Below are 15,918 nucleotides of genomic sequence, written 5' to 3'. Positions count from 1 at the left end.
TTGTTAAGGACAGTTACTATAGTTTCATGTTAATAAAATATAAATTATATTTATTAATTTTTTTCTTTGTTAGACTAGTTATAGATTCGAGATACATTTTTTTGTGTTTTACGCATTTATTTGGTTTAAATTTTTTTTTGTATTTTCGATTTTTCTTTTGTTGATTTGTGGTTATATATTTATTTTTTAATATGTTTACCTTAAATTTAATTATTTCATTTTGTTATATTTCTAATAATATATTTTCTTATTTATATATAAATTGGATTCTCCTGACCGGTTAACAGGCGGAACATTGATGTAGGCATTGTTTTCATTAGAATCTGGAAATGAATGAGAAAAGAAAATTCAAAAATTAGTTATGAATAATAAAAAAGAACATTTTTATTTTTTTTACTAAAAACATTTTTATTTTTTATACCCTTCACCACACTGTGGTACAGGGTATTATGTCTTAGTGCATATGTTTGTAACAGGCAAAAGGAAACGAGATAGACACATGGTTCCTTTTGAGAATATGCATAGAATCACTTTCTAAGTCGATTTATGCATGTCCGTCCGTCTGTCTGTCCCATGTTAAATTGTAAACAAAGTACAGGTCGCATTTATGATCCGAATTGGATGAAATTTGGCATAGGTTACTTATTCGGCCCAAGGACGAACCCTATTGAAATTGGGAAAAATCGGTTAAGATTTAGATATAGCTCCCATATATATATATATATATATATATATTTAACCGATTTAATGTAAACTGTCCCTATATATCTTTCGATTTGCACGAAATTTGGTACAGCCTAATCATTTAGGTCTCGAATGATGTCTGCCAAGTTTCGTGAAAATCGGTCCAGATTTAGACATAGCTCCCATATATAGTTTCGTCCGATTTCATGTAAATGGTGCCCCAAAGTCCCTATATATCTTTTGATTTGCACGAAATTTGGCATAACGTACTGAATTAAGCCTAGAGTGATGTCTGCCAAGTTTCGAGAAAATCGGTCCAGATTTAGATATAGCTCCCATATATAGTTTCGTCCGATTTGATGTAAATGGTCCACCAAAGTCGCTAAATATCTTTCGATTTGCACGAATTTTGGCATAACGTACTGAATTGAGTCTAGAATGATGTCTGCCAAGTTTCGTGAAAATAGGTCAAGATTTAGATATAGCTCCCATATATAGTTTCGTCCGATTTCATGTAAATGTGTGCACCAAAGTCCCTATATATCCTTCGATTTGCATAGTACTTAATTGAGCCCTTTTATTATAGATTGATTTTAAGTAATTGACGTACTAAGGAACCAATAGGAACAAAACGTTCTGAAATTAGTATAACCTAACCTGTGACAAGTTTGTTTGAAATCGCTCAATATTTGAATTATATATTATATATTTTATTTATATTTATTTATTTTTCAAGTAAATTGGGCATCAAACTCCTCATGTTAGTCAGATTGACATCAAATTTTGCACAACTTACAAAATTGAGCATAGAATTACGTAGTTCCGTTTTCTAGAAGTGCAGACATAGCCCAACGGATGACCTATTTTTATTTGTTTGAAGTCGATTGGCATACTTTATGGATAGATCTAGGTAGATTCACATTTAGATAAATATCACATTTTTTTTCATCCAATTTTATGTTATAGTCCTGTTTAATATACCCATAGTGGTGAAGGGTATCATATAGTCGGCCCCGTCCGATTTTACTATTTTCCTTACTGGTTTTTATTATTTTTTTATTAAAAAAATATTCCGCTATTTATACCCTTCACCACACTGTGGTACAGGGTATTTTTTTTTTTTTTTTTTTTTGTAAAAGTCTAATGAAGGCATGATGTATGGATAGAAAGTTTTTATTTCAAACATCACCATGCAACACAATTTATATGTATTTTTTTAAAACATTACTTACCTCACCAACCGAAGTGGCCAATAGATTTACAATTTTCTCGTGAGGTACAGCCACTACACTTTGGTTATTTATTTCAATAATACGATGGCCAACTCTGACGCCACCTCTCTCAGCTATGCCGCCTCTTAGTAAACTACAAATCTGTAAAACAAAACAAAAATCACATTACAGTTCCAAATATTTTATAAATGCCAAGCAACTTCTCCCCTCTCTCTCCGATACATACCACACCATTTTGTACACTGAAACCAAGTTGATATTTAGTTTCGGGTCTCTTGATTTTCACCTCCACCACGGGGGGACATGGCACCACGGTGAATTTGACTACAGTCTGATTTTTGGTATTTTTGATATAAGTCTGACACGTGGACAACGGCAAACCGACCAAACTCAAACCATTGATGGCAATCAGCTGATCGCCGATATTCAATTGGCCGCAACGTGCCGCTGCACCCGAGGACATTAGATTTGCTATAACAACGGTCGGCAGCATTGAACCCCAACCCGATTCGACAATAACCACACCCAGTATCTCGCCTTTCGCCTTGGGCACCACCACCTCTTTTTGCAATTCTTTTTTGGCGAAAATTTCCAATTCATCGCCGAAAATTTCTTGACTATTCAACACCTCCTGGTAGTCCATTTCCTTAACAAAACGATGATCTTCAATTCCATTCGCTTTAAGGAACTCCATGTAGGCCACCTGGAAGGCTTGCCCAATCGATTGGGCTATAAATTGGGCTTCGTCACTTTCGAAAACGTGACAAATCATTTTGGGTGTTCGATTCGGTTTGGGGGCATCATCGATGTCCTGAGGCACAAATCTGCGGCGGGCCATTAATACGACTAAATCTCCAATATCGGCTATATAGGAAATTGTGCGCAGTGCATGATCCATCATGATCTCTTTGAGGTCGGTATTTAAGACCATAATTTTTTCGGTGGATATGAATAGATCCACCTCAGTGCTGGGTTGGACATCGCCATCGGGTGCCTAAAAGAGGGAGATAATTGATTATAGATAAAATTAAATATTTTTAATTTAATTTGTATGAACTAAAAATATATTTTAAAAGCGTATGCAAAGTGATTTGAAATAAAAAATTAAAACGATATGCATACAAGAAAGTTTGCACCCATTTTCACCATCACCATTTAGAAATATTGAAATACATTTGTGATGTACAGATGATGAAAATGGGCTTTGTTATTTCCGATTGAAGTTTTTACTTACCAGAGCCTATATTTGTGTGTTTTGAGGTCGTATATATATCAAGAGTTAACGGGCCACATAGATTTATGTTCCAAGTTTTTCAATATTTATCATTCACCAAAAAGAAAGGATTAAAGAGAGATGTTCGTTTTAAATTCGTTATAAGGATTAGAAAAACAAAACTTTTAAAGAAATTTAAAATAAAACGTCGAAGGGCTCTTAGGGCTGGTTACAAACATAGATTATGGAATAATTTATTTACAACTGATATTATGTTGGGTAACAAAAAAGTTTCTATGAAAATATCTGCTAAAGATAAATACAGGATAATCAAGGAGATTTAGAAAACAATTAAATATTATAGGTGGTATAGATATTAATTTTGTCATTCCATATACGACCCTATGAATATATTCTGAGACAATCTAGCGATGTCCGCCCGTCTGTTGTAATCGCGCTGTCTTCTGAAGGCAATGAGATACAGAACTGAAAATTTGGTAGCCTATACCAGGTATAGGTTCCTATTTTCGGTTTGAGGATTTTTTATCAACCAAGTTGTCTTTAATTTAATATTTTATTGGGTTCTTATTGCATGCAAATCTTCATATCAAAAATTATTGGTCTATGTTTTGTGGTAACTCCATGTAATACCCCTTTTTCCCCAAAGGTAAAGTGTATATTAAATTTGTTCTTCTGTTTGCAACTCCTCGAAATACTTGAAATACTCCTCCATAAGTATATTTGACAAATTTTGTAGGTTTTAGCCAAATTTGAGGATGATAAAAATCTTTGCAAAAAAATTTGAATATAGGTCCAGCAAATTTTATTTTGAATGCTCATCGAAGAGGATGTAATTTAGCAAGTAGGGTTTCTGAATGGCGACAAACTTTACAGAAAATGTTCAATATAGGCCAATAGGGACCTTATAAAGGTCCCGCCCCTTTTTCGGTATTTTGAAGATCATAAACGCAATTTCTCACCGAAGTGGCTGTAATGTGGCATTTAATGGTTCATGGAGGGTAAAAACATGTTTGCGGCAATTTTTCGATATAGGTTCAGTTTTAACATTGTCACAATGCTACCTACGTTTCTTCATTATTTTCGGTATTTTGAAGATTTTGGCTGGATTTTTCACAGAAGTGCCTGTAATTGGACATTATGGAATTTCATATTTGTAGAATATTTGAATATGACAGGTAGATTAATTTTTACGAATTTTGAATTCTATTTTTAAAATATATTTTTTGAAATGCATATGGAAGAAATTCAGAATTATCCCAATGGAAGAAACCACACATCTTACTGGCCAAATTAAAATAAATGATGAGTACGACGAATGACCTATCCCTGACTTGGTACCCAAGAAAAAAATGCGAGATCTACGAGTTTTGTCGCCGCTTAAGCAATGTAGGTCGGTCAATTCTGAATGGCAATTGTTCCGCTAAGCAACGTAGAGCGGTCAATTCTTAATTCGGGAATTTACGGTTAATCCGTGATACAGCTCTGACTTGGCACCCATATATAAAAAATCAATTTAGATTCGTCGCCAGAAGGTACTGTTTAAATATGGTCATGTGTCGACTGTTCCGCTTGAGCAACATAGGGCGGTCAATGAATTATTGTTTCCAATTACATGGAAAATGTTCGAAATTTGATCAAAATAGATGCTGTATACAACCAAAGAAGAGATAATTTTTTACAAATAAATATCGAGTTTACAAAAAACTTTTCTTTTGTAACTAATAGTGAAATTCGATGTAGAATAGTATTGTCGTTGACGAAATACTCATAAGATGCAGTCTTATTGAAGATTTTGACACAATTCTGCAAGGTGTTTAATTACCACTTACTGAAGTCAATATTATCAATTTTATTGTAAATTTTGAACTTGTCGTCTATATATTCGATATATATGTTAAATATACCGATTTCTTATTTTCAGTGACTTACACTAAAATTTGATGAAGAATATTTTTGTCTTTTATACCACCAATCTAAATCGACATGTAGTGGGAAAAATTGGTACAAATTTGTAATAAGATCGGTTTTAACCCTATAATGAATTTTCATATTTTTAAGATTTTTGTAGAATATTCTGACCTGCTATATCTCCGTTTTAAATGGGGTTTCAATCATTTCAGGAAAGGGGAACTGAAAAGACCCCTTCATAGAATCGGATGAGGGTTAACGTATTAGACAAAGATATTCTTCTCCTTTGTATCATTAACATTTCCAAACATCATATACCAATAAAGCACAAGTTTCGAGATATCTTAATCCGAATATTTTAAAATGTTTCGAAAATGGGAAATATTGCCACGCCTTTTTGTTTATATCCCGACGTACACTTTCAATTTTGACTGAATATTCGGAAACGGGAAATTGATTGGTCATTTGCCTAAAGCCCTAATTTGGTACCCATAACATATTTATACGCTTCACCACACTGTGGTACAAGGTATTATGTCTTTGTGCATATGTTTGTAACAGGCAAAAGGAATCGAGATAGACCCATGGTTCCTTTTCTGAATATGCATGGAATCAATTTCTAAGTCGATTTACGCATGTCCGTCCGTCTGTCCATGTTAAATTGTAAACAATGTACAGGCCGCATTTATTATTCGAATTGGATGAAATTTGGCATAGCTCATTCATTTGGCCCAAGGACGAACCCTATTGAAATTGGGAAAAATCGGTCCAGATTTAGATATAGCTCCCATAAATAGTTTTGTCCGATTTCATGTAAATGGTGCACCAAAGTCCCTATATATCTTTCGATTTGGACCAAATTTGGCATAACGTACTGAATTGAGCCTAGAGTGATGTTTGCCAAGTTTAGAAAAAATCGGTCCAGCTTTAGATATAGCTCCCATATATAGTATCGGCCGATTTCATGTAAATGGCGCACCAAAGTCCCTATATATCTTTCGATTTGCACGAAATTTGGCATAACGTACTGAATTGAGCGCCAAGTTTCGAGAAAATCGGTCCAGATTTAGATATAGCTTCCATATATAGTTTCGTCCGATTTCATGTAAATGGTGCACCAAAGTCCCTATATATCCTTCGATTTGCACGAAATTTGGCATAGCGTACTGAATTTAGTCCAGACTGATGTGTGCCAAGTTTCGTGAAAATCTGTTGAGATTTAGATATAGCTACGTTATATTATGGATTGATTTTAAGTAATTGACTCACCAAGGATCCAATATATGGCTGATAGGAACAAAACGTACTGAAATTAGTATTACATAACGTGTGACAAGTTTCGCTGAAATCGGTTTATATTACGATATAACTTCCATATATATTTTCGCCCGATTTTAAGTAAATTGGACATCAGACTCCTCATGTTTGTCAGATTGACATCAAATTTTGCACAACGTACAAAATTGAGCATAGAATTACTTAGTTGCCTTTTTTAGAATACAGACCTATTGATATTTGATTGAAGTCGATTTACATACTTTTGTCCCATTGTAACAATCGAATGACATGTTCATTTAGATAAATATCACATATATTATTTCATCCAATTTCATGTTATTAGTCCTGTTTAATATACCCATAGTGGTGTAGGGTAACATATAGTCGGCCCCGTCCGACTTTACTACTTTCCTTACTGGTTTTATTCTCGCACATGAGGAAGCAAGTAAAAGCTTTATACCTAATGTGTCCGTAATATCCAAAATACCAAATAATGGGGGTGCCGTTATATAGCTATCATAATCATAAATTTGGTCACATCGATAATTATTGGTAAGAAAATGTTCGACCCAATGTTAATTCAAAATACCAAATTACAGTCACTTCGGTTGAAAAACCTGCCTAAAAATACCGGAATTTGGGAAGTATTGTAATATGAATGTTATCCGTCAGAGAATGCTGTTCAAAATAATATGTTGGATATCTGGCCCTCTGTTTTAAGGTTTTAAGACGTGTTGATCCACTAAGGAACGGGGGTTTGAAATTTATTTTTATACAGCTTCAATTGAATGTGATTGCATGTGTGATATAATATACCAAATACCAAATATTAGTATTAACTTAAATTTAAGGTATATATAATTTATCAGTTAATTTAATTGTTTTTATTAGCCCAATAATAATTTATCTACAAAAAAATTAAAATTTGGAATGGAGGTGAAAGAAATTTAGAATTTCTTAAGCAACAAATGAAATGAACTTCATTAGAACAACACTCCAATCATAATAAATATGTCGTTAAATACTGACCTTAATCCTTGACACGGCTTCTTCGGCCTGCATCATGCGTGTGGATTTAGTGGGTTGACCTTCACACACCAGTTGGGTTGAGCCCAAATATTTGGCTCGAAATAGGACACCTTCGATAAGCACTGCACCGCCTTTTGGCATGAATTCAATTTGAAATGGTAGGTTGTAAAAGAAAAATTGGAATGCATTAGTAATGGTTTTAGGTTGTAAGTCTGTGTGTTGGGGGGTGAAAAGACATTGAAAACCAAAAAATTAAAATCCAAATTTCTACAAATAAAAAATTGTTTTGCTTTTTTACTTTTTTGTTTTTGATATGGATCTGAATACAACTTGAACTAGTGACTACAACTGAAAAAGGTGGTTACGAAGTTAAATTTTCAATCAATTCTAAATGAAAAGAAAACTCAAAAAAGACTAACTAATGAAATGTAATGTTGTTGTTATTATTGTTGTTGTATTTAAAAAAGAATTTGTAGCTTACAAAGTATAAACGAACGAACGAACGAACGTAGACATCGAGATGGAGAGTTAAGCGATTACACACATTTAATTGTTTTGATTAAATATTTGATTGATTGATTATTTTTTTGTTTTTGTTTGGTTTCGAACGCAAAACGTAACGTAACGGAATGCATGCAAAAGTAAATATATATTTCATAAAGAAAAAAATATAAACAACATATTATTTGCAAATTAGTTCACATGTTTTTATCTAGAGTTTTGTTTTTGTTTTTTGGTTGATATAGATATATTACTAGATGCAATTGAACATGGAAGGATGCAATTAGATTTTTATATGCTGGGAATTATTTTTTTAATAATTAATTTGTAACAATGATTTCGATCACAACCATGTTCAATTGCGTTTGATTGTATTGTATATTAGGTATACAACATGAATTTCAAATATATAATTCGAAATACTATTTGTTGGTAATATTACAAATTATAATTTGAAACAACATCTAAAATGATTTTACTTCTTTTAAACGCTATTGATAAAGTAAAGTTAATGGAAATTGTAAGTTTCGAGATTTTATAATTTGCGCAATATATCTACTAAACATTTTTCCATTCATCCATGCGGATTGGAGGAAATTGATCTGTTTTTATACCCTCCACCATAGTATGGAGGGTATATTAGTTTTGTTTTTCCGTTTGTAACGCATCGAAATAATCATTTCCGACCCTATAAACTATATATATTCTTGATCAGCGTAAAATTCTAAGGCGATCTAAGCATGTCCGTCTGTCCGTCTGTCTGTTGTAATCACTCTAGCGTCTAAACGAATTGAGATAGAGCCCCAAAATTTTGCATAGAGTCGTCTTTTGTCTGCAGGCAGGTCAAGTTCGATGATGGGCTATATCGGTCCACGTTTAGGCATAGCTCCCATATAAGGGTACCTCCCATTTTTCGGTATTTTGAAGTTCTTAAGCGTGTTTTTCAACCGAATTCGCTGAAATTTGGTACATTGGGTTCTTATTGGGTACTAAATGCCTCCACAAAAATTATTAGTGTAGGTCCACTTTTTCTGGTAGCCCCCATATAACGCTACCTCCTAATTTTCGGTATTTTGAGGTTCTTGAGCGCGTTTTTCAACCGAATTCGCTGAAATTTGGTACATTGGGTTCTTATTGGGTACCAAATGTCCCTACTACAAATTATATATATAGGTCCACTTTTTCTGGTAGCCCCCATATAAGGGTACCTCCCCATATCCAGTTTTTGGGGGGTTCTGACCGTATTTTTTTAGGGATCTTGAGCGCGGTTTTCAACCGAATTCGCTGAAATTTGGTACATGGGGTTCTTATTGGGTACCAAATTTCCCCTCTAAAAATTATAAATATAGGTCCACTTTTTCTGGTAGCCCCCATATAAGGGTACCTCCCAATTTCCAGTTTTAGACCTAATTGACTGTAATTCGGTACTTTGAGTTCTTATTGGGTAGCAAATCTTTGTACTAAAAATTATAAATATAGGTCAATTTTTTCGGGTAGCTCCCATATAAGGGTACCCCCCAATATTCGGTATTTTAGGGATCTTGAGATAAACAATTAAAATATTTGGTTCAAAATTGGCATATACCGGTCATTAATTAGGCATAGCCCTCATATGATGATATCCCCAAATATTCACTATTTCCTACACTATGTAATCAATATTGGTCCCTCTTTAGGCATAGCCTCATATAACTTTGTAATCTAAATTACAGTAGTTTGAGGATTTCATACTCTACAATGCGTTATAAATATCAGTCCACTTTTTGGATCATACAGATTTTAGGAAAAATCCCCATTAAAAATTGCCGAAGTTTGTATTTAATGTACATAATGGTTTACATAAATCGGTATTATCGGTATGTGTCCACTTTTTGGTATGTTCCCTATATTTTCATTGCATGTATCTGTCAGTATAACTATGGTGGAGGGTATCCAAATTTCGGCCCGGCCGAACTTAACGCTTTTTCACTTGTTATTTGTTTCATTCGTTCTCGATTAGCACGAAATCTACTATACCCTAAATGTTTGTCAATCCTTGAATAAGAACCGATGTTATCTTAACGACACTGCATAACTAGCGACATTAAGTTGGAACCATGAAACACAAATATGTGAGCAATCAAACTTAAAATCAAAACTTCCAAAGAATAGATATTGAATTAGACGAATAGAGAAGGGAATATGATGTGCTGAATTGAGTATAAGCAACATATACATACAAATTTGAAAACATTTTAAGTAGATGTACAAAAAATTAAAACTCGAACTGTCAAATTTGCCTAATCTTTAAAGTTTTTTCCATACTGATTTATACACAATCTGTCAAATGAGAGACACTTCCTAAAAATGGTTTCAAGATTATTCTAAAAAAATATTTTAAAATATAAACTAGTAAATAGATTAATGGAAATGTCATATACATCACAGTTCTTTGTGAAGTGCATCCAAATTCCTGAGTCAATTGGGATATTTATATGGGGACAATGATATCGATCATTTGCTGCAAGACAGGCATAACTCAAAGCAGTAAGGAAAGTAGTAAAGTCGGGTGGGGCCGACTATATGATACCCTTCACCACTTTGGGTATATTTAATCGCATTCTTATGAAATTGAATCCATAAAGAAAGATATATAGGGACTTTGGTGCACCATTTACATAAATCGAACGAAAATATATATGGGAGCTATATCTAAATCTGAACCGATTTTCACCATTAAAATTGAATACGATATGTTAAATTTCTGCAAATCCTATATAGAATTTTTCATTTACATTAAATCGGTCAAAATATATATGGGACTATATCTAAATCTGAACCGATTTTCATGAAACTTTACACACATCATTCTATACTTCACTCATTACGCTGTGCCAAATTTCGTGCAAATCGAAAGATATATAGGGACTTTGGTGCACCATTTACATTAAATCGAAAATATATATGCGAGCTATATCTAAATCTGAACCGATTTTTCCCAATTTCAATTTCATTCAAATCGGATCATAAATGCGACCTGTACTTTGTTCACAAAAATACTTGGATGGACGGACGGACGGACGGACGGAAAAGCATTAATCGACTCAAAAAGTGATTCTATACATATTCTCAAAAGGAAACATGGGTCTATCTCGATTATTTTTGCCTGTTACAAACATATGCACAAAGACATAATACCCTGTACCACACTGTGGTGAAGGGTATAATAGGGGGGTTATATGGGGACTACCCCAAAAAGGGGCGACTATTAACAATTTTTGGTAAGGAGATTTGTTACCATACACGACTACAAAATACCAATTTGCAGCAAATTCGGTTGAAAACCGCGCCCCAGAACCCCAAAAAAACGAAAATTTGGGGAACCTTTATATGGGGGCTATCCGAAAAAATGCACCTAAATTCGTAATTTTTTGTGGAGAGATTTGGTACCTATTAAGAACTTAAAATATTAAATTACAGCTAATTCGGCTGATAAATGCGATCAAAACCTCCAAAATACTGTCAAGCAGGAGGTACCGTTATATGGGGGCTACCAGAAGAAGTGGACATATATTTATAATTTTTTGTGGAGACATTAAGTACCCAGCAGGAACCCAATGTAGCAAATTTCAGCGAATTCGGTTGAAAAACGCGCTCAAGAACCCCAAAATTCCGAAAATTTGGGGGTGCCCTTATATGGGAGCTATGCCTATACGTGGACCGATAAAGCCCATAGCGTCTAAACGCAGAGTGATTACAACAGACAGACGGACATGGCTATATCGTCATAGAATTTTACGCTGAGGATCACAAATGATTATTTCGATGAGGTACAAACGAAAAACCATACTATGGTGGAGGGTATAAAAACGAGATTTTCGATTGTTCGCTATAATAGACCTCATGTTGTGTACAAAATTCATATGAATATATCTTACACACTCGAATTGAGAAGCTGCAGAAGTTCCTCTGTCCCATATAAAGTGTGAGTAAATTGAAAACTTATAACGCATTTTCTGCAATTTTTTTTTACTTATGCCTTTCATGCAGCAAATGAGAGATATTATTTATGAGATAGGTTGTTCATGGACCGAAAAATAGTGTTCTAAATTACAGACTCTAGTTGGAAAACATAAAGCCTGTTTCACTAAAACGATTGAAAGTCATTTCGATCGAAGGTAGCTACTCGAATTCGAATCAGATTTGGTTTCTGTAACATGAGAAAATTGGGTAAACATTTTATTAACACCGAAAAAGCAGTTATATCAAAACTTAGACCAATATATACACCGCACAAATTCGTAGATCAGTCAAATGAAACTAATATCCAAGTGAAACTAATATAATAGCCTATAATATGACTCTCTATAAAAGTTATACGGAACAACATTGAATGATATTTTTAGATTTTGATGAAGAAAGAAACTCATTCCGTAATACTGTGTAGAATCAAGTGGATGTATTTCACTGGGGGTATATCATTCAAATTAAATTAATTAGTAGTGTAAATTCATAATTTTCTAAACAACATTTTCCATTAACTTTAACTTTTATCACAACTACAAATAAAATACATATTTTTTGTTTCAATAAATACACTATATATATGAATATAGTAAGATATATATAATTGATAAATTTGTACTAAAATTGGTTTTACGACTTTTCAAACGACAACACTGAATGTTTGCCACGAAGATAAACCCAATAATTTACCTTCTTTGTTCTTACTCTTTTTAACTTTTTTCTCTCCGGTAGTACTGCCCGTGGAGCCGACACTGCTGCCGGTACCACCTGCATTGCCCGTTCCACTATTGACAATATTGCCACTCGCTGTACTGCTATTGCCACTCGTCGGACCACCAACACCATTGTCCAGATCTTTTTTCATGCAACCCGAACCTTCTGAACCGCCTGGCGAACCCAACGTGAGGCCACAATCCTGTATGTCAATCGATTTAATGGGTGATTTGTCACTGTGTTCGGGTGACGACATTGAACCACCTATGTCCAGTAATTTGTTGGAGGAATTTTTCGGCGGTACTGGCGGTGGGATTTCCGGTGTCGAGGATAACAAGGCATTGTAACCGTTACGTGTTTTGGTGCTTGGCACCTGTTTGGGAGAGATTTTCGAGAGTAGAGATCTCGATGGTTTACGGTCCCATGTCTTGTTCTCATCATAGTAACCTTGGTCATCGAGTCGTTGATGGCCCAATAGGCGATCGGTTTCCAAATCGGTATCGACATCATCTTCATCGGCACTTAGATTTTTTGAGTGATTTGCCGAGGGTGATTCGAGGAGACCTTTTTGTGAATTAACCTCCAGGTGACGTGTCAACCAGACTGGGGAGTTCATCACAGGCGATGGTGAACGTGCCGGTGCATTACGTTCTGGCAATGGTGGTGGTTGTTGCTGTGGCTGCTGCTGTTGCGACTGTGCGGTACGTTTTATGCTTTGAGCTGATTGCTGAGTCGGCGAGGTGTTCGATTGCATTGCAGCAACACCACTGCTGCTATTGTTGCTACTGTTGCCATTGTTCAATGTTGTTGTGGTGGTGATGTTGGTAGTGTTGTTGGCTTTTGTAGGTGAAATTGTGTTATTCGAACCTGAACGCATATCTCGATAGGGTGTTGGCTGTAAAATATCCGGTTCCGCTGACAGCACGTTTGGTTTACGATGTGGAGCCGGTGCTGGGGGTGGTGGTGTCATTTGCACCATATCATTGCGATGGAAAACACCTGGAATGCAAGAATAAGAAGAAGAATTAAAAATCGAAATTTTTTTAAATTTTCATGGACCATACTTATCGAATAAAGTGAATCAAGATCCGGATCAATATTCTTGAATACTTTATTATTGCTTATGCCATTGGGACTTTGTCCAATTATTTCCCTTTCACGTATCTCATTTTTAGTTCTCACTGTTGTTGTATTTGTTGAATTCGCGTCTCGAATATTCTCATCGATCATTAGACCATTTATGGGACTATCATTCTTACGCATATACGAATCGTGTAATAAATTCGGTGACATTGTTGTATTGCGGCACTTGTCATTGCCGACAACACTGCCACCGGCACTGATGCTACCACCCATACCATCTGTGGTTGAAATTGTTGTATTATTCATGCTATTAATGCTGTTGTTGGTCGAGACCCGCTTCATGTCCATCAACATAGAAATGCCACCACCCAGTGGTGTATGATGAATACCGGAATTTTGTTGATTCAATAGATTATTTTGGTTATTATTTTCGGTATCGGATGTGTGGCCCGATGATAGACCATCCTCAAGAACTGGCATACTGGATGCATAGTATTTAGCATAGTTGGAACATGAGGTTGAAACACCGCCATTCATTTCACCCGAAAGACCTGAAAGAGGTAGTGGGGGGAAATATATGAATAAATTTCACTTCTTCCAAAAATAGAATTTTTATTCGCCTTCATTGAACTCATTTTAATATTTTTGTCCTTCGAATTGTTATTAATTTGAACCAAATATGATTCGTTTCCAGTAACAAAAATGTCCTAATTTATTTAAATAACCTCCCACCGGGTTAAATCTCAATTTCACAATAACCACCGACAGAATGTCATTGAAATTGAAATCCTTTCCCTTAGTCCTGCGGCATTGGTCTATTAAACGTTACACTTGAATTGCGGTCATTGCTTATTGACAATCTATCATTTAAGCAATTTCTTTCCTACATTTCTCTTCGGCCTCGTTGTATTGCATTTGACACTTAATTAAACTCTAACTTTCGATTTGTTTTTTTGTCTTCTTTCTTTTGTGGATATTTTTCATCCGTTTTCGTTTTGGGGGAAATGTCATTTGCTAGCCATGACATACATACGTACAAAATTTCAGCCACAGCAATTTGAAGTATTCTTTAGCAAGAAAAGAAGAGTTATCGCCACAGTTATTGTCAAGTTAAATATTTCAAGGCAAACAAAAGTACTAACTAGTATTGTGCTTGCCAAAGGCAATCAAATGTGAAGGAGGAGAGAAGGGAAGAAATCAATCATAAATGTCAAACAAATCAGAAATCTTTGTATTATAATGAACGTTCTGTCACAACAAAAATGATTGATTTTAATTAATTAAATTTATTACAATAGAACGAGAAAATACAAATCTATATTTAAATTTCCGTATAAAAATTAATGACCCAAAATTAAAGTATACTTTTAGGCGAATATGTGAACACACAGTTTATAGATAAATTATCTTAAATATAATAGTGTGGTAAGTTGTAAACACGAATTAAGTGAATTTTCAAACCATTGCTTTAAATCTGCATCAGACAAATCCCCGCACGGCTGCAATCTTTCAGAGTAATTTGTGAGAAACAACACGGCTCTATGGTTGAAATTCCATCCATGAAGCTGATTCTTTAATCCGTAAAAAATATAGACATTCATTTCTTTACAAAACTAGCGTCAGTCAGAAAGTAGATAACACAGTGCTATAAGTTTTTAGGATTAGGAAATTCATTCAACGTTATGTATTATGTATCAAAACCAGTAAAAATAAGGTTAATTATCTAAAAATTCTTCGTCACCCACGAAGAAATTTTATTGACGTGTTTAACATGATATGATATGTTAATGGCAATTTTTTTTCAGATGGATCCGCAATTTTTTATTATTTTTTTCGTAGATATAAGGTTTTCTGATAAGGGACCGGAAAAATTGGAATTTCTTATAGGCGAAATTTTTGTAAAATATTTGGAGATGAAAAAATCTTTAGGGGGTATCCGGTGAATATTTCGAGTTGTTGCCAACAGATTGACGAATTTAATATGGTGGAGGGTATAAAAAGGCCCAGATGGACTCGAAATAGAAGAAGAATATGTTCTACACAAATATTTTTCATTCGATTTGATTGAATGATCAAAAAATAACCTGTAATAGCCGCAAACATCATCGCGCCATAACACAAAAACTTGACCTATGACATCAACGCCCAGGCGAAACGACTGAAGCTAAAAGACGAAAAGTGCTAAAAAGTTCTAAATATGGTATTTGGCGAATGGATGGAGCTAAAACTCTTAAATTTAGAATGATAATC

At 34.5% G+C, this 15,918-nt stretch overlaps 1 protein-coding gene across 1 annotated transcript in view; it reads right to left on the bottom strand.

Moving 5' to 3' along the window:
- Nucleotides 1–226: 226 nt before the first annotated feature.
- The window catches only part of LOC133327224 (probable serine/threonine-protein kinase DDB_G0282963), a 39,460-nt gene continuing 23,768 nt past the window's right edge, over nucleotides 227–15,918 (bottom strand). The window contains exons 6-11 of the mRNA XM_061535786.1: nucleotides 13,650–14,219; nucleotides 12,562–13,584; nucleotides 7,366–7,496; nucleotides 2,143–2,910; nucleotides 1,917–2,057; nucleotides 227–323 (exon numbers count right to left, since the gene is read on the bottom strand). Coding sequence (XP_061391770.1) covers nucleotides 252–323; nucleotides 1,917–2,057; nucleotides 2,143–2,910; nucleotides 7,366–7,496; nucleotides 12,562–13,584; nucleotides 13,650–14,219 — 2,705 coding nt within the window. The 3' untranslated portion in view covers nucleotides 227–251. The remainder of the gene's footprint in view (nucleotides 324–1,916; nucleotides 2,058–2,142; nucleotides 2,911–7,365; nucleotides 7,497–12,561; nucleotides 13,585–13,649; nucleotides 14,220–15,918) is intronic.

The sequence above is a fragment of the Musca vetustissima genome, unplaced genomic scaffold (assembly GCF_032173495.1).
Source record: "Musca vetustissima isolate MV318-11 ecotype Yass unplaced genomic scaffold, APGP_CSIRO_Mvet_v1 utg34729, whole genome shotgun sequence".
In the NCBI taxonomy this organism is placed as follows: domain Eukaryota; kingdom Metazoa; phylum Arthropoda; class Insecta; order Diptera; family Muscidae; genus Musca; species Musca vetustissima.
Note: the sequence above shows the minus strand (reverse complement) of the source record. Positions and strands in the feature narration are given on the sequence as shown.